Genomic DNA, 20,044 nt, shown 5'->3' with positions numbered 1-20,044 from the left:
CTCATCCACTTGCAAAACAAGGCTGGTTTTGGCTTGGCTTCCAGCAAGGCCCTGCCTTATGAAGGGGAGGAATCCAGGAGGGGGAAATCTGAGCCTTGGGGGTGTGAGGGCAGGTTTGGAGGCACGGGGTGTGTCTGTTCTTCAGCAGCTCCTCCTGTGGTCCCTTCTGATGTCCTTATTGCAGCATTTTCCTCATTCGGAGGTGGATGTGGAGGAGAATCCCAAGGTGCTCTGGCTCCTTATTCTTTTTCTGCAGACAGCAGGAGGTTGCAGACCTTGGAGTTGGTTTGGTGCAAGGCAAATTCCCTCCCGGGCACGGCGCCGCGCCGGCCTCTCCGAGCGGTGCTGCTCCGGCTCCCGGCAGACTGGGACACTGTGAGGACTTCTCTGTGGGACAGAGGGACAGCAGCATGGTCAGGAGTGTGTGGTGGTGGTGGATCTCATCCTTCTCCTTCCAGACCAGCCCAGTCACCATCTCCTGATGGTCTTGTGCGTTGCCATAGGACATGAAACAACAGGAGCGCACACACCGCTGCTCTCAGGGTGAAGAAAAGGGAAGTTTATTTTCTGACTCCAACATTTATAGTTTTCTAAAAGTGACAGTGGATTGGAGGGTGGCAGTGCCACCTCTCCAACGACACTGGACAAACCAACAGTCTATCAAATTTCTCCTCCTCTATAAAAGAATGCAAAACAATAAGTTATTTACAGAAAGCGTGTGAGAAAGTTTGCTACAAGAATATAAACATCAGAAGGCTTAAAAAAACTTTAAAAAATCAGAGCAACACTTATGGATGGTGCTTCCACCCATATCAGGAACTTGCGGTGCCCTTCCCTCATCCCCACCAATTCCCACCCAGTAAGTGCAACCATTAATCCTCTCCTCTTCCCTCCTTTCTCTCAAGCCCACCAGGAGGTTTCTACAGGATCTGGTGCTACCTGTATGGGACCTGTTCCTCTCTCAGCTGCAGGCACATGAGCACAGGGCTGCTGGAAAACCTCAGCTTGGTGTCGAAGTGGATGGAGGTCTCCACCTCTGTCTGGCTCCTCAGGGTGGCTTGGAGCAAAGGGGAATCTAGATCTGCCTGGAAATCCATGGCAAGGCTTCCCCTGGAAGAGAGAAGCATGTAGGGTCTGCTCTCAGAGCAATGGCCTGAGCTGGGCACCAAACAACTCCATAAACACCCCAGTTAGAGATCTGGCCATGGAAAATGTCTGTGTAAACATCAGGAAAGGCTGGACCCAACAGGAGAAGCTCAGGGAGCTGTGGAAACCCACCCTTGTCCCCCATTCCCAGAGCCAAGCTGACCTGGCATTGACGCTGGTTTTCAGCTCCTGCTCCCAAATGCTCACGTCCATGTTGGCTGAAACGTCCAGCCCCAGCCCACCCTGCAGTTTGATGGTCACTTGGAGGCCAGACTGCAGAGGAATGACCTGGAAGATGGAAAAGGTAGAGCTTCCAGTGACCAGGCACTGCTCTTGGATGGGTGGCTGACACCAGCATGGCCTTGTGGCTGCTGGGAATGTCCATCCCAACCCTGCAACTCCAGCCACAGGTCTCCCATGACAGAACAAGACATCCCGCTGCTTTACCAACCCCAAGACACACCTGGCAGTGCCACCTCACTCTTGGATCTGTGTCTGTGCTGTGCAACATGCACAGGCTCATTTCACTGGATTCACTGGGATGTGGTGTGGAGAGAGGCCACTGCTTCCTCCCCATCCTGTACCTGGTGATGGTCCAGCAGCAGGAGGTTCCCCCTGACCACACTGGTGGGCTCTCCACTGCTCAGCAGGACCTTGGCCATCAGGTCTGTGTATCCCTGGAAGAAGACAACTGGCCGCAGCTGGACGTCAAAGAAGGTGGCTGCCATCCCAGCCATGAGCTCTGGCTGCTCTTCCCCTTCTGAGAGGTTTTCTCCCATCATTGACTCCATCCCTTGTGCTTCAAAGGTCACCTGGAGGACAGAAGTGGACAGGAGCAGGACATCAGTGATGGAGTGACTTGGGTGAGGCATCCAAGCCATCCCTGAGCACCCTGAGGTACCAGTGATGCATCCTCTGGTTTTTGGGGTGGCAGGGGCTCCCTTCTCCAGAGCAGGAGTTTGTGGTTTCACACCGGTGATTTGGGAATTTGCCTCTTTTGATAGAGGACGTGCTGAGCGCAGAGGTGAAGCACCACAAGGGGCTTAAGAGGGGACACAGGGACAGCAGTGACACCCCTGGGTTGGTGTTGTCACCCCCCCTCCAACCCCCAACCCTCCCTCAGTGGCACCTGAGCTGCACGAAGCCGCTGGCCGTGGCCGAGCAGGGAGAAGTCGGAGACGCTCTTCCTCAGGAATCCACCCTCCAGAAACAGCAGGTCCAGCCCAAAAGTGGAAGTCAGGTCCTGTGTGACTGAAGGGCAGAGAGATGCCCATGAGCACCCCTGGGTGTCTGGTGGAAGGGGGATGGTAACAGGATGATCTTTAAGGTCCCCTCCAACCCAAACCTGTGGTACCACTCTGTATCTTCTCCTTTCGTTCTTGCAACACTCAAATGATTCAGCTTTGCAAGGTTGTTTTTTATTTTACTCCCTGGCTATTCCACCTTCACTGACCCTCTGCAAGGCCAGACTGAGCTAATTTGAAGAGGGGCAAAAATGAGGGGTGAAGAATTCAGCAGATATTTAGCAAGTGCTTCTTTTTGCAGTCTCTGAAGTTGGATTTTTTTTTCTCTTAAATCTCACTACAAGAATCCTCCCCTATGAAGATCTTATTAAAATCCTGAAGGAACTGAGGAGTGGAGTGAAATATCTTGTCAGGGAATGCACAGAAACTCCCTCCAGCAATCTGCTGTTGGTTTCACCTCCAGCTGAAGCTCCTCTTTCAAACCAGCAGGATTTGGGAAAAGTTTGTGTTAGAGAAGGGCATGTTCCTAGCTCAGGTGGTGAGATACGCATTGTACTGCCAGCTGGTGCTGGGGGACATTCTCAGAAACCTCCCTGAGATTTTGGGGCATTCTACAGACCTGAATCCTCCTCTGGAAGCTGCCTTTTCCCACCACCCCTCCTTTAACCCTCTGAGGGGACCATGGTGTCCTCTGTGCTGTCACCTGTCAGAGGTCCTGAGAAAGAAGAGGAGATGCCAGCTTTAGAGAAGAAGTTGTAATTGTTTATCCGTGGGTCTCCCATGATGTCTTTCATGACCTTCCTGGAAAAGAGAGGGAAAGGATATGTCAGCACTGGGAGGGAGGGAAGGCAAGAGGTCAGTGGTCACTACAGAAGGAAATATAATTTGCCAAAGAATTCCTCATGGTTGCTGACTGCCCAGAGCAGCGTGAGTAAAAAATGAAAGCATTAGATGTGGGCTACCCTGGAATTCCCTTTTCCTGGTTTATTAGGATAAACCAGGCAGATATTTTTGCTTAGCTCTGAAAAATGTGAGTGCTTGGTTTGTTCTGTGCAGACAGGAAGATTAATGCAGGCACAAATTGTGCACTGCCCTGGAAGCCAGAACTTCAGCCTCCAAGGACTCTGCTGAAACCACGAGCCTGGGTCTTGCTGCCACGGGGCAGGATGACAAGGAACATCAGGTTCTGCCTAGCTATGTGGCATCTGCATCCCTCTTGTTACTCCAGGAATGTCCAGGCAGCCCCCATGAAGTGATGCTAGCACATTTTAAAGACATGTTGGTCCAAACCCCACAGCTGGATTGTGGAGGAGGAGGAGGAGGAAAAGGTGATGCAGAGCAGAGGGAAAATGCCCCTGTGCCCCCAAGCCCCACCTTGCCAGGTGGTGGTGGTCACGCAGGCTGTTCTGCACTTTCATCAGCAGGAACGTGGCCACCTCTGCCTCCATCTCACTGGTGGCCAGCAGGATGTTGATGACATCCATGGGCAGGGGGTGGTTGTCCAGGAGGATTTCTGCAGCAGCCAGGCGACAGGTTTTGTCATAACTCTTCCTCTTCTGGTGGAAAATCCTCCTCATCACTTGCTTCACCTGATGAGAAGGGGTAATTAAAAAAGTGCAAGTGCACCCCAGCAGCTTGGCTTGGAGTGCGGAGGGGAGCACCAAGCCTCACAACCTCCTCTCCTACCTTGCTGGAGATGTGGGCAGCGGGGAATCGCTGCAGGGCAGAGGTGGCTGCGGTGGTGACAGCCGTGGGACCGTCCTCAGCGTGCTCCAGGAGGGTGGGGATGGTCTCAGGGAGCCTTGCATTCCCCAGGGCCAGCAGGGAAATGACCACCTTGGGCTCCTCCTCAGCATCTCTGAGCCCCCTGAGGATGGTTTCCACCCCACGCTCCACCACCTGCTCGGGATTTGCAGGAGGAGAGGGAGGTGAGGGACAGGAGATATTCTGGGCACCCCTGGAATTTGGGGGGTGTCCCAAAAAGCTGAGTGTGAGGGGTTGGAGGGGACCCACCTGCAGCCCACAGAGCTTCTGCTGGCACAGCTTGCCCACCAGGGAGCCCACAGCAACTATTCCTGTCTCCCAGATCTCAGGTGCCAGCTGCTTCCCATCCAGCTTGTCCTGGGCATCAGGAAAGGGGTAACAGGAAGCAGGAAAGAAGAAATTAGGGAAAAAAAGAGAAGGAGTATGCTTTACCCCTTGTCTCAAGCAAGTAAGGGAAAACTAGCTCTTACCTACCTGGAAGGAGGCCATGCATGATTTAATTGGATAAAATCCTGTGGCTCTAAATTAAGATTTTATTATCTCTAATGCACTGATACAAAGCATCTTCTGCTGGATTCTCTTCCTCTGGGGAGCATCTACTCCCATCCCGTTAAATGCACATGAAACAATCCCATAAGCAGGAAAACCAATTTCTACAGAAACATTTCCCTTGTTCCATGGTGTGTGGATCCATCCCAGGATGGAGAAGAGAGGGAGATGTCCATACTCACCAGGACAAGGTGGAGAAGCTCTCCTGAGGGCCGGGGAGAGAAAGCTGCAGTGTAGAGAAACTTCTCCAGGAGGGACTTGGGCTCCTGGCTGAAATCCAGGAAATCTGAGAGCGCTGCCAAGGAAGCCACCGACTGTGTGGCCACTGCTGCCTCCACCAAGAAAGGGCTGGGGCAAGAAGAGGGAAGTCAGCAGTGGCACAGCCCACAAAAACCATGCAGTGCTTGGACAGGACAGGCATTGGGAGAAGCCAGAGGACACTGCCACTAGCCAGGGTGGCTGCCTGGAGCAGGGATGCTGCATGGAGCAGCACCAACATATCCTGGCTGCCTTGTCCAGCACTTGGAATTTTGGAGAGACAGCTCCAGGGGTTCTCACCGTGTCTCCTCGGGGGCTCTCCTCAGCAGCTGCAGGACATCCCTCTTCTTGGCACTGCGCAGCATCTGGATGAACCTCTGGAACTGCCAGGCTGTCGCCACCTTCGAGGTGTCTGTTCTGACTCTCTGCCTGTCAGAAGCCTTCAGGAAGGCTCTCAGCTGCAAAGGTGAGGTTTGTTAGGGGCGATTTAGCCTCTTTTATCACAGGATAACGTTTACACCAAAGCAGCCCCTCCAACAGCACCACTGGGGTTTAACCCCAAGCCCCACAAGTTGAGGGAGAGCTTGAGGGAGAGTTTTGGGGGTCAGTAGCATCACTGACCGAGGGGCAGTGGGTGCAGACCCTCCTGAAGGGCAGGCTGGCCATGCCCAGGGGCTGGGGCCGTGCCCCTGTGCCAGCCAGCACATCCTTAAGGCTTTGTCCAGACACCTCTGCCAGCCCAGGCATTGCAGGAGACACCAGCTGGAGCTGCTGCCTGTGAAAGGAGAAACAGTCAATGGAAAGTTTTGTGAATTCCACCCTCCACGGCCAGTGGTTGGGATCATCCCTCACCTTGAGCTGATTTTGATGCCGGAGCGGGATCTCAGGGCTGGAGCCACCACGTGGCTTTCCTCTGCCAGGACTGACTGGAGCAGGCTGTCCCTCACCACGTACTGGCTTCTGCTGGAGGGCTGCCACTTCACTCCAAAAATCTTGGGAAAGGAGAGGCAACGAGAAAAAAAAGCAACCTTTTTTTCCCTTTGCCCTTTCCCCAGGAGATTTCTCTCTTTACATTAGTGGAGAAAGAACTTTTCCAGTCCACCAAGTCACCTATTTCACTTGCAAAATGTAGGAAAGGAAAATCCATAAGAGCCTGCCTTCTTCCCAAATATGGGAGAAGGCAGCACCAGGTGAGGACCAGCAAGGGGATGCTCCCACCCATGGCTGATGCAGGTAGACAGAGGGGTGACACCACAGGGACTTGCACAACAAGGAGGTGTTGAGACCCCTGCCAGGCCCCTGGGGTTTCCATGGGAATGTCCATTTTTATACTGAATTCAGCAGAATTTGTACATTTTCAAAAAAACCATTAAATTTTGGTTATGGCAGGTATGCCTGCATTAAGGCCCACGGGATTTCATCTGTTTATGTCAGGGCTGAACACTGCTACTGCTTTCAGCAAAACAGAATCCTGTCAAAGTAATCCCCCATGGAATGAGATTCAGACCCAGAAAGCATCCCTGCATCTCCAGCTTCCCAAGCAGGATCACCTGACAGCTCAGAACTGATAACAAGGGTGGGGATGGGGTGACCCAGAGCACCTTTACTGCTCCTTCCCACCTCAAAATCCTCCTGGGGGGTGTTGGTGCATCCCACTTTGGGGATGGGTCTGAGTCCCATCCCAAGCTGGTGCAGAAGGCTGAAGCCAGCTGGGAATGGGAATCTAAGCCCAGCTGCAAAAGGATTTTGGGGATGGCCCTGCTGAAACAGCGTGAGCTGAGCCCCCCACAGTGAGAGCAATGGACTTGCTTTGTTCATGGAGGTGAATCCAGACTTTGGCTTCGAGCAGCTGAGGAGATCTTTGGCCTTGGTGATGGAATGGTTGGACACGGTGTAGGTGACCTGGCAGCTTCCAGAGGCATCTTCCTGAAACACAAAGGGGAGTGACCACGGGTATTAAACACTCTGTGGAGAGGACAGACACAAAGGCCATCCCAGCAAAGAGAGCAGCAGCTAAAATGTAGAAAGTGGGACAAATCAGGGGGTGGTTGGAAAACTCCAAGTCCATCCAGGTATCTTTGCAAATTTGGGCTCTAAATTAAGATTTAATTAAGCATCTCTGTGACTGCATTTGGGGTTCTGAGGTTATTTCGTGTTGTTCACAGGTCATTCCAGCTGGCTGCTGGCAAAGCAAATCCTGTTGGCAGGAATGCTTGTGGAGTTTTTCCTCTGCTGTTCCTACTGTCCAGGGAAAGGCTGTGATTTTGTAAGGGGTGCCAATTGCTGAAAATTAAGTTAAGTTTTCTGCCTTTCCAAGAGCCTGGTTGGAGCAGCAGAGCCAATGTTATTTATCCTGAATTTTGCCCCCTCTGCTGAAGCTTGTGGGCTGGCTGGGCTCCAGGGCCAGCTCTCCTGGTGCATCTCTGATTTTTGGTCCCAGCTCTGGACCTACCTCCACTGTGGTGCCGGCATGGGGCTGAAGCTGGAACAGACTGATGATGCCTCGTTTCAGGTTGGAGATCAGGATGTTTTCTGCTTCATTCCCGTAGAAGGCTTTGACCTGGGAGGGCAGGAGGTGGTGCCTGGCTGAGGAGACTTCTCTGGGGTGCCTGCAGGCTCCCTGCTGCCTTTCCTGGCAAGAGGGAACCTGAGAACACCCTGTAGGCAGCTGAAGAATTTTCTCAAGGAGGCCCTTATCCCTCAATAGCGTGAGGTCTGTGAATGCAAGAACACAAAATTTCCCTTTCCTTCCCCCCCTGGGGTTCCATAGCCTTAGAGGAGAAGGCCAGAAAGGAGCTTATATCCCATGGTTAGGACTGAAGAGCTTTAACATGGGGTTCTGCAGCTCCAGCTGAGTCCTTCTGGAGCATGGGACTCCATGTAGGCTCCAACACTGGCCACTCTGTCCAGTTCCTTCTGCTCTGAAATCAGAGGTGGAGCAGGAGCTCCTATGGGCTTCATAGCACAGAAAATTTAGGATGAAGAATGCTTTGCAGAGGGCATGAACAAGCCCAGAAGGTGCCCAGCTGACCTTCCCACTGTTCCAGGAGATGAACACTGGCTGCTGGAGCTCTGTCTGTGCCTCTGGGCTCAGTGCAATCTCTACAGGGGAACCTCTGGTGCTGTCCTGGCTCCTCTCCTCTCCTGGCTGGTGTTGGGCCTTCAGGTGATGGATCTACAACAGCAGAAGATGGCAGAAAGCAGTGACCAGGTGTCTGCTCTAAAGCTGGTGTGCATTTCCCCTGCAGGCAATGGATTTGGGCAGAGAGACAACTTTCAGCTGGCATGGGCTAGAAATGCAATGGGTTGTGTGGAAACCCAGGGCACTGGGAATATTTCTCTCTCTGCCCTGGGGTGCCCTGACCCCCAGGGGAGCACTGACTCTGACCCTCATTCATGGAGGAAGTTTCCTGGACTTCAAGATAGACTGGAACCCACAAAAGTGTGAAATAGATTATAGAGAGCAGTGTGGGCGTGTCACTGGGTGAGAAATTGAGGGTTTGGGATTTTTAGTGTGTTGTGGATGGAAGCAGGATGGAGGACATGGGGTGTTGTCCTGGGTTTCTTCTTCATGCTGCTTCTTCCTTCTTCTCCATGGGTTTGGGTGGCATTTTGTAATTGGGCAGAAAAGTCCCCATTGCAGCTCTTTGGGTTCAGTTATTGGGTTTAAAAGGGAAAATAATCCAGGTGTCAGTTCTTAATTGGACAGTTTAGCTTTAAAAGACTTTGTACCAAGAGATTGTTGGCCATTTGGTGCCTTCTAATGAAAAGCTGCCTGTCACTGTGATATTTTCTGAAAAGTCCCCTTGCCAGGATTTTTCTCCTGAGAAGCTGAGAAGCCTCAGAAAAGAAATTTAAACAATAATTATCTGATTGCTTGGGATGTGGTTTGGAGGTTGCTTACCAACAGGTGCATCTTTCAGTGGTTCCATGTGAATTGTTTTAAATAGTGACCAATCCCAGTCCAGCTGTGTCAGACTCTCTGAGTCTGTCACGAGTTTTTATTATTCATTCCTGTCTAGCCTTCTGATGTCTCCTTTCTCTCTTTCTTTGGTATAGTTTTATAGAATAGAATAGAATAGAATAGAATAGAATAGAATAGAATAGAATAGAATAGAATAGAATAGAATAGAATAGAATAGAATAGAATAGAATAGAATAGAATAGAATAGAATAGAATAGAATAGAATAGAATAGAATAATAAATCAGCCTTCTAAGAACTTGGAGTCAGATTCTCATCTCTCACCTCATCCTGGGTACCGACAACACCACAACAGTTGGTGACCACATTGGCCAAACTCACAGCAGTGAGGCTGTTTTACTGATAAGGAATAATAAACACCTGAGTCCAAATATGAGCTACTGTCTCAAGTGCCTTCAATCCAGACCCACAGAAACTGACAGGGTTACAGTTCCTGGGGTGTTCCCAGCAGGAACCCCGGCTGGGAAGGCTGTACACCCTGCACACACCTGCAGCTGGAGCAGCTCCTCCCCGCCCGGGTCCCTCCAGAGCTGCTGCAGATGGATCAGTGCCTCAGCCTGCAGCCAGACTCCCCACGGGGATGGGGTGGAGGTGTGCTGCAGCTGGACAGCCAGGGAGTACTGGTACTGATACAGGCTTCTGGGCTGGAAAGAAGGCAGCAAATTCCCTGGGGAAAGATGGAAGTGTTGAAGGTAAGCAGTCGTGGATTTTGGATGCTGAGAGAGAGAAACTGATCGTTCCCCAGGCATCGTTCTGGGAAAAGCTGTGAGAAGCCAGAGGAAGGAATTAAAACAATTCTTATCTTAAGGTTTGCAGCTGGGGTTTTGAACAGTTGTTTTCCATAAGGTGTTTAGAAGGGTGGTTCCTTGTGGCAGCAGCTCTCTGGCCACAGAGAGCAGGCACAGGCCTTCCCAGGCATTTTTCCCTGGGAAGGCTGCAAGAAAGCTCAGAGAAAGAATTGAAACAATTCCTATCTCCACTTTCTACACCTGTTACCAAGCAAATATAGACTGTGTTATAGAGATTTATTTACCAAAGAGTAATAGTGTTTTAATCTGTTAACCAATAAGGTCAAAGCTGTATCAAACAAACTAAAAAAAAGTTACAAGTTTCTTAAAAATATAATAACAATATAGTATAAAAAGATAAAACAATAGTTCAACCTTCTACATCTCAGAGTCAATACTAATTACACCCACATCAGAGAAACCCCAACAACAGCAGTTCCTTAATTAACCAATTGGGTGACAGGTGTTATTAAGCACCAGTCAGGTTCTGGATGAATTATGTTGGTTATAAATATTGTGAGAGAGTGTAATAAAGTAATTTTTTTGCCTCCTGGAGTTGTGTCACTTCCATTTCTGTTCCTGACTCAATGGTGACAATGGATCACCTCCATCCCAGAGGGCATCCAGCCTTGCAGGGGTGCTGATGACCTGGGTCACTCCACCCCCTGGGAGGGAAGGCTAGCTGAGCTGCTGGAAAGGTTTTCCTGGCAATTATTTGTGCTTGTGGTTTGGGCATTTGGATGATCTCCAGGCTGACAGCTGATTCCTGCTCGTGTTTCCAGCCCTGCCTTAGAAAGAATGGCCAAGCTCTGCATGGGCACTTCAGGACTTTTAGAAATGCCAAAGAAACACACTTTAATCCTGAAGGGAAGTTTCCTGAGCATGCCCACGGACAGGAGGGATACCTCCAGTGCCTTTTCAGCACTGGGCATTAACTGGGACACAATCAACACTTTTAGGGGAGAAAAGAAGCTGAATCCTTCATATTATGAGTTTTCCATTGGAACTTCTAACTCCTAATTAAATCACTGTCTCTGTGCTAAGGCAAAATGGAGTTGGTGGGACAGCTTTAGATCAAAACTCTCTGATTTAATCTTATTTCTCTAGATTTATTTGAAGTCCCTTCTCTTGCTCATGTACAAGAGTGATTGAAGGGGGGAGGGTTGCCTTTGCCATGACAAAAGCAGTCAAATCTGTTTTCAATCTGTCACTTGAAATTCTCTTGCAAATTTAATGCACTTGCTGGACTTCTGAAATGTTTTACAGCTTTGCTGCTTCTAACAACAAATGAATCAGTGGAAGTCCAGCTCAGTCCCTGGGGCTTTCCTCTGTGAGACAGACTGAGGAGTTTTTACAGTTCTGCACTGTGTGCAGTTTAAAAAGCTCAAACTCTCTGGTTTTCCTCGCCCCACCCCAGAAAGGACTTCCACAATCCCCAGAATTTCCTGGCCTCAGGAGATGCTCATGCTGTCTGCAGTTTGCCAGTCCCTGTTCCCTCGGCTGCAGACTGGGAGGACAGATGCTGGGATGAGCATCTCACCTCTCTGGGCATCCAGACCCCGTGGAGTCATTGGACCTGAACCAGCCCAAAGCCTCTCTTACCTTTTGCTGCTCTCAGGAGGGAAAAGCAAAGCAGGCAGAAGCATCCCCAAAGTGCCTGTGGATCCATGGTGGGCTCCGGGAGCCGGGCAGGAGGCAGGGAAGGGAGGGGGTGGGAGAGAAGGGACTGCACAGCAAAAGTGCCAAGGTCAGCAGTGCCGGGCAGTGGGGCCCGACCTTCTCCCTGTCCCCGCCTTACCCAAGGGAATGCAAATAATTAAACCTTTGTGCCAACACCAGCAGCCACGGAGGGTTTGGAAATCAGCTGAGGTTCGCCAAAGGCCGGCGGGAGGAGAGGAAAGCTGGAAGGAAAAGAGCAGCCAGAAGCACCGAGGGGAGGAGAAACTGCTCATTTGTCCTGATACGGGAGGGGGATGCTCAGAGCGCTGCTCTGTCTTACGGAGATCTCTCTTGTCCCATCACAGGATAGAAGACAGTTGCTTTCAAAAGAAAAGACCCAGAAGGGGGAAGGGAGGAAACAGCTTCTCCATCCTTTTGGTTGTAGACTGGGATTTGCAGCCTGGAGGCTCAAGTTACTTAAAGGGCCATGCAGGAGGGGAGGTGGAGCACGGCTTCCCCCAGAAAGAAACGGGAAAGGGCTTGGGAAACCCATCTCTACATCCCTTGGCCCACTAACCATACAGTATTTTTATTAGTGCATGAACCTTCTGATTGCTGAGCTTGTTTTCTAAAGACAGCACAGTAAGGGGTGGTGATGCAGCTCAGGGTCCTGGGAAGGCTTTTTGCTAAAAAGAATGGGGGGTGGAAGAGGGGGGCACTTCATGTTTCATTCTGGAAGTGCTCTGCATATTGCAGTGGGATCAAAACCCCAGGACTTTGGTGTTTCGGCATTTTCAAGGGCACATCTCCCATCTCTCTACCTCACCACTGGGCTTTTGGGCCACTACTGTGATCAGAAATTCAGAGCAGATCCAGCTGAGAGAAACCTGGGAAAATTCCAGTTATGGGTTTCCCATATGTGGTGTCTTCACTTGGTCTTCTGGTGGTCTTTATGGGCAAATACCCCTTATTTAGCTAGAAAAATATCCTTCTCTTCTGTATTTTCATTTAGCTTTTCTAGAATCATAGAATGGTTTCAGGTGGGAGGGACCTTAAAGACCATTTTCTCTTAACCCCCTGGCATGGGCTGAGAACCCCACAGGGAAGCTGTGGCTGCCCCTGCAGCCCTGGAAGTGTCCAAGGCCAGGCTGAGAGGGGCTTGGAGCAGCCTGGGACAGTGGAAAGTGTCCCTGCCCATGGCAGGGGTTTGGAACTGGGTGATTTTTAAGGTTCCTTCCAACACAAACTGTGCTATGGCTCTGGGGAATTTGTGCTCTGCAGGGCAGTGTGAGAGCACAGCACACTTTTCAGAGCCTGAAAGTCCTGCTGAACACAGGAAGTTTTAGTTCTTTATCCAGCGTGGGGGAAAAGGAAGCATTTCAGGGTGAGGTGGTGGTGGAGGGTCTCAGCCTGAAGGTGAGGTCCCAGAATGTTTGCTGGCTGCAGCTCAATAAAATACCTGGAGAGGAAAGGCAAACAGAAATAGCCTGTGAAAAAAAACTGCTGATAAGGAGGCCTCAGAGTGGAGCTGAACTTTGGCAGGTTGGTTGTTTAGGTCTGGCTGCCAAGGTTTTCCAGGATTAGGATGTGAAAAACTGGGAGAAAACCTGGTTTTTCTTTCTCCAAACCTGCTTCTTCCTTCTGTCACGGAGAGAATCTGTGAAAAAGAATAAAGCAGAAGAGCCCAGAGGGAGTTAAAAGCTTTGTGAAGCATTCTTCTCAAATCCATCTGGGGTTGCCATGCTCTTGGGAAGGTGCCTTATGGAACTTTGGACACCTATGGGCAGATGGATGGTCCTAAAATCAGTGCTGCTGGAATCCTGGGTGCTCCCCCAGACCCTCGTGTACCACCCCAGGGAAATGTGAGCTCCCACTTCTGTCCAGGGAAGGGACCTGGCTGCTGGATCACCAGGGGGGATTCTGGCTGCAGGACCTGCTGTGGCAGCTCTGAAACCCATGGGCAGAGCAGAGCAGGGGCAGTCAGAGTGCCCAGGTCACCATGCCCAGGTCAGAGAGGCACACAGGGACCTCACCACCCTGAGCTGTGACATCAGGGTGGACTTTGGCAAAGGGTGGCCAGGCTGCACTCTCCTGGATGGAAGCGACAGGGGCTGCTGCACCACAGCCTGCAAACCTCAATTTCCTTCTCTTCTAAATGACCTTCAGCTCCAAAAGTCCCCCCACCCCATCCCCAGCATCTTTCCCTGCCTTGTCCCCTCCCTTTTTGCCATTGCAGTGGCAGGGAAAGCCCTGACTACCGACAAGCTCCATCAATCCTTCCCTCTAAGAGAAAAACTGGAGGGGAGGAAGCAGTTCCCACATGATTGTACTGGTGGCACTCAAAAGTCTCCAAAATCCCTGAAGAGAGAGATTTCCTGGGGATGCGTGGGTCAAGAGGCCCCAGGTGTGTCCAATGAGCACCTGAGGGCCCTAATGAGCTTTAATGACCCTAATGAGCCTCAGCTGTGGTCTCCTTAGGAGATGATTTCAATTCCTGCAGAGCAGCAAATAAATCACCTGCCCTGTGAGCAAGGGGAGTGTGTGACTGGTGCTTGTGTGAAATGCTTAAAAACCAGACAATTTAATTTAAAGAAAAAAAAATCGATTCTGCTCAGGTAATTTTGGGGTCTGAAAGGTTTGGAGCTTTATAAATATATATTTAGAGTCCTGGTTTTGGATCAGACATATATATGTGTATGTGTGTGTGTGTATGTATATGTATTTTTTAAGCCAGCTCACCTAATCTGGTCTGTAAGACAGAAATGCCCCCTTTCCCACCTGTGCTTTTTTTTAGGCAGTTGTTTAGCAATTTCCTATGCAAGCACACACCCATGGATTTTGTGGAGGAGAACATCCCACACCAGGGATGAGGCTGTGGTGAGATGTATGAAAAGAGCCACTCCCTCCCAGCCCTGTGGAGAGGCTTGTGAGCCCCCCACTTGCAAGGAGCTGTCTGAGTGCTTTGTGTTTCATTGTCTGAAGGTTGCCAGGCTGCACTTTCCAGGACAGCCTCCTTTTTGTCTGCCTTTTTCTTTATTTTTCTCCTTCCCTCTGCCTGAAACAAGCTGTGAAAAAGCCCCTGGCCTGTCTCCCTACCAGCTGTTGCCTTCTAAAGAGATTGGGTCAGGGAAAGGGGAAAAGTCTGAGCCCAGCAAAGTGGTGGGAGCTGGGTTTGCATCTCAATATGAAGCATCTCAAAGCCTGATAAGTGAAAAAAAGACGTTGCTGTGTTAATGCACAATTATATTTCTGAGCAATTTTTGGAAAATAGGGCTGGGATCAACCTGGGGATGTCTGGCCCAGTTCCTGAGCCTGGCTTTGGCATGGGGAATGGATACCTGAGCAGAGAGCTGCTGCTGATAGAGATTTCTCAGTTTCTGTTGTGACTTTATCCCAGTACTTTGTTACTATAAAGAAGTCTCCTCTTTCTACAGCTTCCCTCTATTACCTTTAACCCAGCCCCAGCAGAGTTAGAATTCAGTCCCAGCCTTTTCTTTCCTCCTCCCTTCTCTTCTCTTTTCGAATCTGAAGAGGCCTCAGCTGCCTCCCTGTTTCCTTCCTCTCTCACTTTCCAGGTCCTGTTTCCCAGGCCTTGTTCTTCCCTTATAAAACCCTTGATAACCCCTTCCCCACTTCAGGCTTTGTTGGAACCTTGTTTTTCTGCCTTCTGGCTGCTGTTGGTGAGGGTGTGGCTGTGAGGAGCACACCCTGCTCCCTCTGCTCCAGAAACCAGCCTTGCAGTTATCCCACTCTCCTGCTGCTGAGGGCTTCCTTAGGCTCTTGTAGAAATGAAAAATATTCAGGAAGCGTTTCCTTTCTTGGGATTGGACTGGTTTCTGCAAGTCCTTGTGGTGTGACCATAATGATTAAAACCCCACTGTGCAAATGAAGGTTTTACCCTTCTTTTCCCCACTCCAGGCTCCGTCCTCTCCGTTATTTTGTCCTCTCAGCAACTGCTAAGGAAACCTTTCTTGTCTTGTCAATTGCCAATGCACCTGCTCTTTAGGTCAGTTTTTAAGTAGGCTTTAAGTCAGGCTCTGCCCAGGCTATGGATTTGGATTTTGGATGAAGTTGTTGGTGCTTTGCAAGCTCTGTGCTGCTTTAAAACCTTTCTGCAAGGCTCAAAGAATGACCCTGACAGGGAGTTGTGCACTCCCTGTTTAATGGAGTGCATTAAACCAGGTTCCTTTGAAAGCCATTTGGAGTCAGTGAAATTAAGGCACTGGAATTCCTTTGGGAAATGCTCCATTTAGGACAGACCCACAGTGCCAGAAGCTGTTTGTCTGATGGTCAGTGCATGCTCTGATCAGTGCAGGGCCAGCCCCTCAAGAAATGCATGAGCCAAAGCCAGCCAGGAGAGGAAAAGACATGAGCTGAGCTCAGAGAGCTGGCCAGTGGAATTCCCACAGATGTGCCTGGAGCATGGCCCTCCCCAGCAGCTTTTCTTACAGTTCAGTGTTCCAAAAGCTAAAAGCTGATGCTCAGGACTTTGGGATCTGGCTTGTAATTGCAGAGGGGATGAGCTCCCTTACTGGAACTCAGGCACTGGAGTGCCACAGGCCTGCAGACAGATTGCTTCTCCTTCAGCTTAAATTAAACATTCATTTCTTTTTTTTCTTTTATATTTTTTAAGTATTCTTGGAGATGCTACAAGTGAAAGAAGAGAACAGAAATGGGCTGGAGCCCGACTGGCACAGTAATTGGTATTTTATTCTTCTTCTTTTCCTTTTAAAAATATATGTTGGTAATATGTACTTTTAAGCTCTGTGGTTTGGGAGAAACACTCTTTTTTCCCTTTCTTTGGAAGAGATATGCAAGAGATATTGGCCCCTGAGACCCTGGGCCAATGCTCCCTTCATTTTATTTATGTTTTCACAATTAAACAAGAGGGTGATAAGATTGACAAGGAAGATGCAACTCAGGAGCTCGCTGGGCAGCAGCCTCCAAACTCTCTGGGTGATGCAAAGAGCAGTAGGGTGTGAAGCCTGCTTTCCAGTGTGAGATTAATCCATAATAACCTGTTCACTGACATCAAAGTCACTTCTTAGAAGCCACTTGTTATTTCCCGAGGTGCAGGAGCTGGAGTGTTTGACAGAGCCTGGGCAGAATGATGAAGAACATTCCAGTCAGATTTCTCCTTCCCTTCCTGTGCCAGCAAGAGAAACCCATCCTCGTTAGGGGTTTTGTTCCTGTGGGACAGTGTGTAGGTCAGAGCGAAAGCAGTGCCCAGGAGCATCAATGATTTAATCTGCACTGCCCCCCAGCCGTGTGAGCTCTGAGCAGGGCGCTGGGAAGTGGGGCCGAGCCAATTAACTAAGGAAGACTGAAACTTTACCTTGTCCAAACGCAGCAGCACTCACACGTGAAAGAAACACACCTAGACAAAAATGATAAGTAAAAAAATTACCTCAATAGAATAATCAAACATAAACAAACATAACTCAAATCTAACTTTGCTTAATTTTACCAACACTAAACTATAAAACACTAAAACTATATTAAAAAACAGAAGTGAAATAACAATCAATATCCTTAAAAGTACTGCCTACAAAGAAACGAAATTTAATACTGCTGCTATAAAAAGCAAAAGGCAGTAGAGTAAGCTTGGATCTGGGAGGGATTCTATGCAAGGCGTAATTTCAGGAGCCACTCTGGCCCACAGGCCCCCGAACGCCGGCTCTTTTCTCTTACAAACAAAAGTCACCAGGGCAGGTTATTGGTGTCAGGTTGCAGGAGGTACTTGGCATCTTCAAACCAGCCGTTAAAAAGCCCTCACCTATTAACTACACGATGCTACATCAAACCCACCAAAACAAACTCTACTCACGCTAATAAAAGCCACCAGCACACAATTCAAAACTTAACCTCTACATCACGCTACGACTCATAAAAACCATCGCACACCATTAAAAACCACTGCACACTCCGGCAAAAAAATATATCCCACAACAAAACTCAATTCAAAGCAAACCTTTATTATCACCACCTGAACCGAGAGCCATAGCATTCAGGAAGAACACTCTATCCCTAAGCATCCACCAAGTGCAAACAGAACAAAACGATACAATAGAGTGCCAAAAATCACTTTAAAACCACAACATCAGAGAATTTTCAGAAATCGAAGCCCGCGCTCCCGGCACCGGACGGAGCGCGGCTCCCGACAGGAAAGCGGCTCCTCCAGGGGCTCCTTTGGCACGCACGGGCGGCGCCGCCCCGGAGACCCCCGCCCGCTCCCCCTGCCCGGTGGGGCCGGCACCGGGCCCAGGGGGTCCCGGCGGCTCCCGAGCCCCGCGCCCGGAGCGGGCAGAGCGGCCGGCACCGGCCGGGCCAGCGCAGCGCCCGGGCCGCCCCTCCCGCCCGCCGGCCCGGCGCAGCTCCGCTCGGCTCCGCACGGCTCGCACCGGCGCGGCTCCGGCACCACCGCGGCAGCCCGGCCGCGCCAAATTCCCCGTCCGCCTCAGCGGTGCCCGGGCGGTGCCGGGAGGGCTCCCGAGCGGGAACGTTCGGTGCCGGGCCACGGGCAGAAGCAGCGCCCGCAAATGCAGCGGCACAGCCCGATTGCAACCCTGCGAACGCTGCCAGAGCTAGGGGTTCCTGCAATTGAACTCCGAAACTGACGCCGCAGGCGGGGCTCACCTCGCTTCAAGAAGGGCAAATAAATGTGTTCTCCCCTTCAATTTCATCCCCAGTAACAGCAGAAAAGAAGGGGAGTTCCTCAAATGAAATATTTCAAATGATGGAGAAAGGGGGATTTTGACCTCGATTCAAACCCTTGAAAAGGAGGGACACCAGGGTTGTCCCTTCAATTTAAACCTTAGGGGGATGAGAATGGGGTGGCTATTTCGAAATCAAACCCATAAAATATGACAACAATATTTTTCCCATTCCCTTTAAAATGGAACGCAGGGATTCCCTTTCACCCCTGTGATATCCCTAACAGCCTGGGAAAAGCAGGTTTTCCTTCAATCAACACCCTTAAAACCACGAGTGAAGGGGGATCCCCTCCGGTTCAAACACAGACAACAACAGAGGAGTAGCTGCTTCCCTCTCCTTAATTTCTTTTGTCCTCATAAGCTCAATTTTTTTTTTTTTTTTTTCCCTAGGGACACCTGGGAGGGATTGGCAAGTCGAAACAGAAAAGGGAAAGGACAAAATCCCCGCTCCAAATCCACACAAGCTCACCCGTTCGGCTGCTGCTTCCTGGCACAAAGCTTTGTCCCTCGGCACCTCCTTTAAGCAAAGCTCCACGTATCCAAGCGCCTATCCTGGTGTTCTCCTGGACCCTGGGAGAAGCTCTCACCGTCCTTCTATGAGACAGCCCAGGGAGCCCCCCATAAACCTCTCGTCTCAGCAGCTCCATGCAAAAGGGAGCTGCGGTAAACCCTCCCCCTAAAACAGCCTCCCTCCGGCAGGAGCCGGCCCCGCATCATCCTCACAGCTCACACCTGGGGCTGCTCCAAGCCCTCATCATCCTCACAGCTCACACCTGGGGCTGCTCCGAGCCCCCCATCATCCTCACACTCACACCTGGGGCTTCTCCGAGCCCCCCATCATCCTCACACTCACACCTGGGGCTGCTCCAAGCCCTCATCATCCTCACATTCACACCTGGGGCTGCTCCGAGCCCCCATCATCCTCACATTCACACCTGGGGCTGCTCCGAGCCCCCATCATCCTCACACTCACACCTGGCGCTGGTGCCACGCTCCAACAGCGCCTCTCCCTGTCCAGCACACAGCCCACTTCTCACAGACACAGAGCAAACAGAAACCTGCTGCGGGTCTTGGCTTTTCTCAGTCTGTCTGGTTCCACAATAAAAACATGTACATGCCCTGATGGAATTGAGGGAAAGCTTTCCAGTGGAGAGCACTGTCATTCTGGTAGCACACTTGGATACACCTTCAGAAAAAGCAGAATCGGCACCAACTCCTAAGACCCCTCCTGAGGAACCCAGCCCTCCTTGGGACACCCAATGCAGGAGACCTCGAAAAAGGAGGGGAAAAGTCAAGCTTGGAGTGGAAAAAGAGAATACAAGGACACCAGCCTTCAAAAAAAGCCTTCGCAATGTAATAGTGGGAACCAGCCACATTTCTTCTTTCCTTGCTTTCTGTGATGACATCAATATGAAGTAAAAACACCCACATGAAACACAAGGCAGAGCTAGGATTTTACAGGTCTTCCTCCTTTTGGCACTCTGGATGACAAATGCCTCTTCTCGGACAGTGACACGATTTGGGGACTGGCAGAGAACAGAGGCAAAAGGTGCCAGAGAGCCCTTTCTATTCCCTTCAGCCCCTGCAGCTGCTCTTACGGTTTCAGGGCAGGGCTTCGTTCATTCCTAGATAAAAACATTACGGCGATATTTTAAAACTACTCCCCATCTCTAGTCAGAGTTTCCTACATTCCTGGGGAGAGAGTGGATAGAGAGAGGGTTTCTTCCGAAACGAATTTAGAGACAAATTTCTATTCTTTACCATTACCTTTGTAAACGAGTAACTTGACAGGTTTTAGCATTCTACACCCACCCCTCCCTGTGAATTTGGTGGCAGCTTTGGGTCCCTCTGGGGGACGGCACCCAGCAGGACCCCCCCTCGCCTGCCACCCGCCTGCTCCTCCACTGCAGCGTGGCTCCCTCTCCCAGGCACCTTGGGGT

General features: G+C 50.5%; 1 protein-coding gene across 1 annotated transcript; it reads right to left on the bottom strand.

Annotated features, from left to right (window-relative positions):
- Positions 1 to 44: 44 nt before the first annotated feature.
- On the bottom strand, positions 45 to 19,743 carry LOC103823743 (microsomal triglyceride transfer protein-like). The gene is made up of 20 exons (XM_050976426.1): positions 19,703 to 19,743; positions 11,569 to 11,633; positions 10,395 to 10,397; positions 9,433 to 9,611; positions 7,993 to 8,136; positions 7,414 to 7,521; positions 6,771 to 6,887; positions 5,814 to 5,953; positions 5,583 to 5,736; positions 5,262 to 5,419; positions 4,886 to 5,051; positions 4,404 to 4,511; positions 4,077 to 4,289; positions 3,765 to 3,979; positions 3,094 to 3,191; positions 2,276 to 2,397; positions 1,731 to 1,958; positions 1,310 to 1,434; positions 940 to 1,110; positions 45 to 387 (listed from the first exon to the last, which is right to left on the bottom strand). The coding sequence occupies exons 1-20, from the start codon at positions 19,741 to 19,743 to the stop codon at positions 240 to 242; spliced, it is 2,703 nt and encodes a 900-aa protein (XP_050832383.1). The 3' UTR covers positions 45 to 239.
- Positions 19,744 to 20,044: the final 301 nt, after the last annotated feature.

The sequence above is a fragment of the Serinus canaria genome, chromosome 6 (assembly GCF_022539315.1).
Source record: "Serinus canaria isolate serCan28SL12 chromosome 6, serCan2020, whole genome shotgun sequence".
Taxonomy (NCBI): Eukaryota; Metazoa; Chordata; class Aves; order Passeriformes; family Fringillidae; genus Serinus; species Serinus canaria.
Note: the sequence above shows the minus strand (reverse complement) of the source record. Positions and strands in the feature narration are given on the sequence as shown.

Excerpts from the sequence above, each read along its gene's own strand:
- LOC103823743 (XM_050976426.1), bottom strand. The coding sequence starts at position 19,743 with ATGTTTTTATCTAGGAATGAACGAAGCCCTGCCCTGAAACC. Across the intron at positions 11,634-19,702 it reads CGAAGCCCTGCCCTGAAACC|CTTTCCTCTCCTCCCGCCGG; the intron begins GTAAGAGCAGCT and ends TTTTCCTTCCAG. Across the intron at positions 1,111-1,309 it reads AAAACCAGCGTCAATGCCAG|GGGAAGCCTTGCCATGGATT; the intron begins GTCAGCTTGGCT and ends TCTCTCTTCCAG.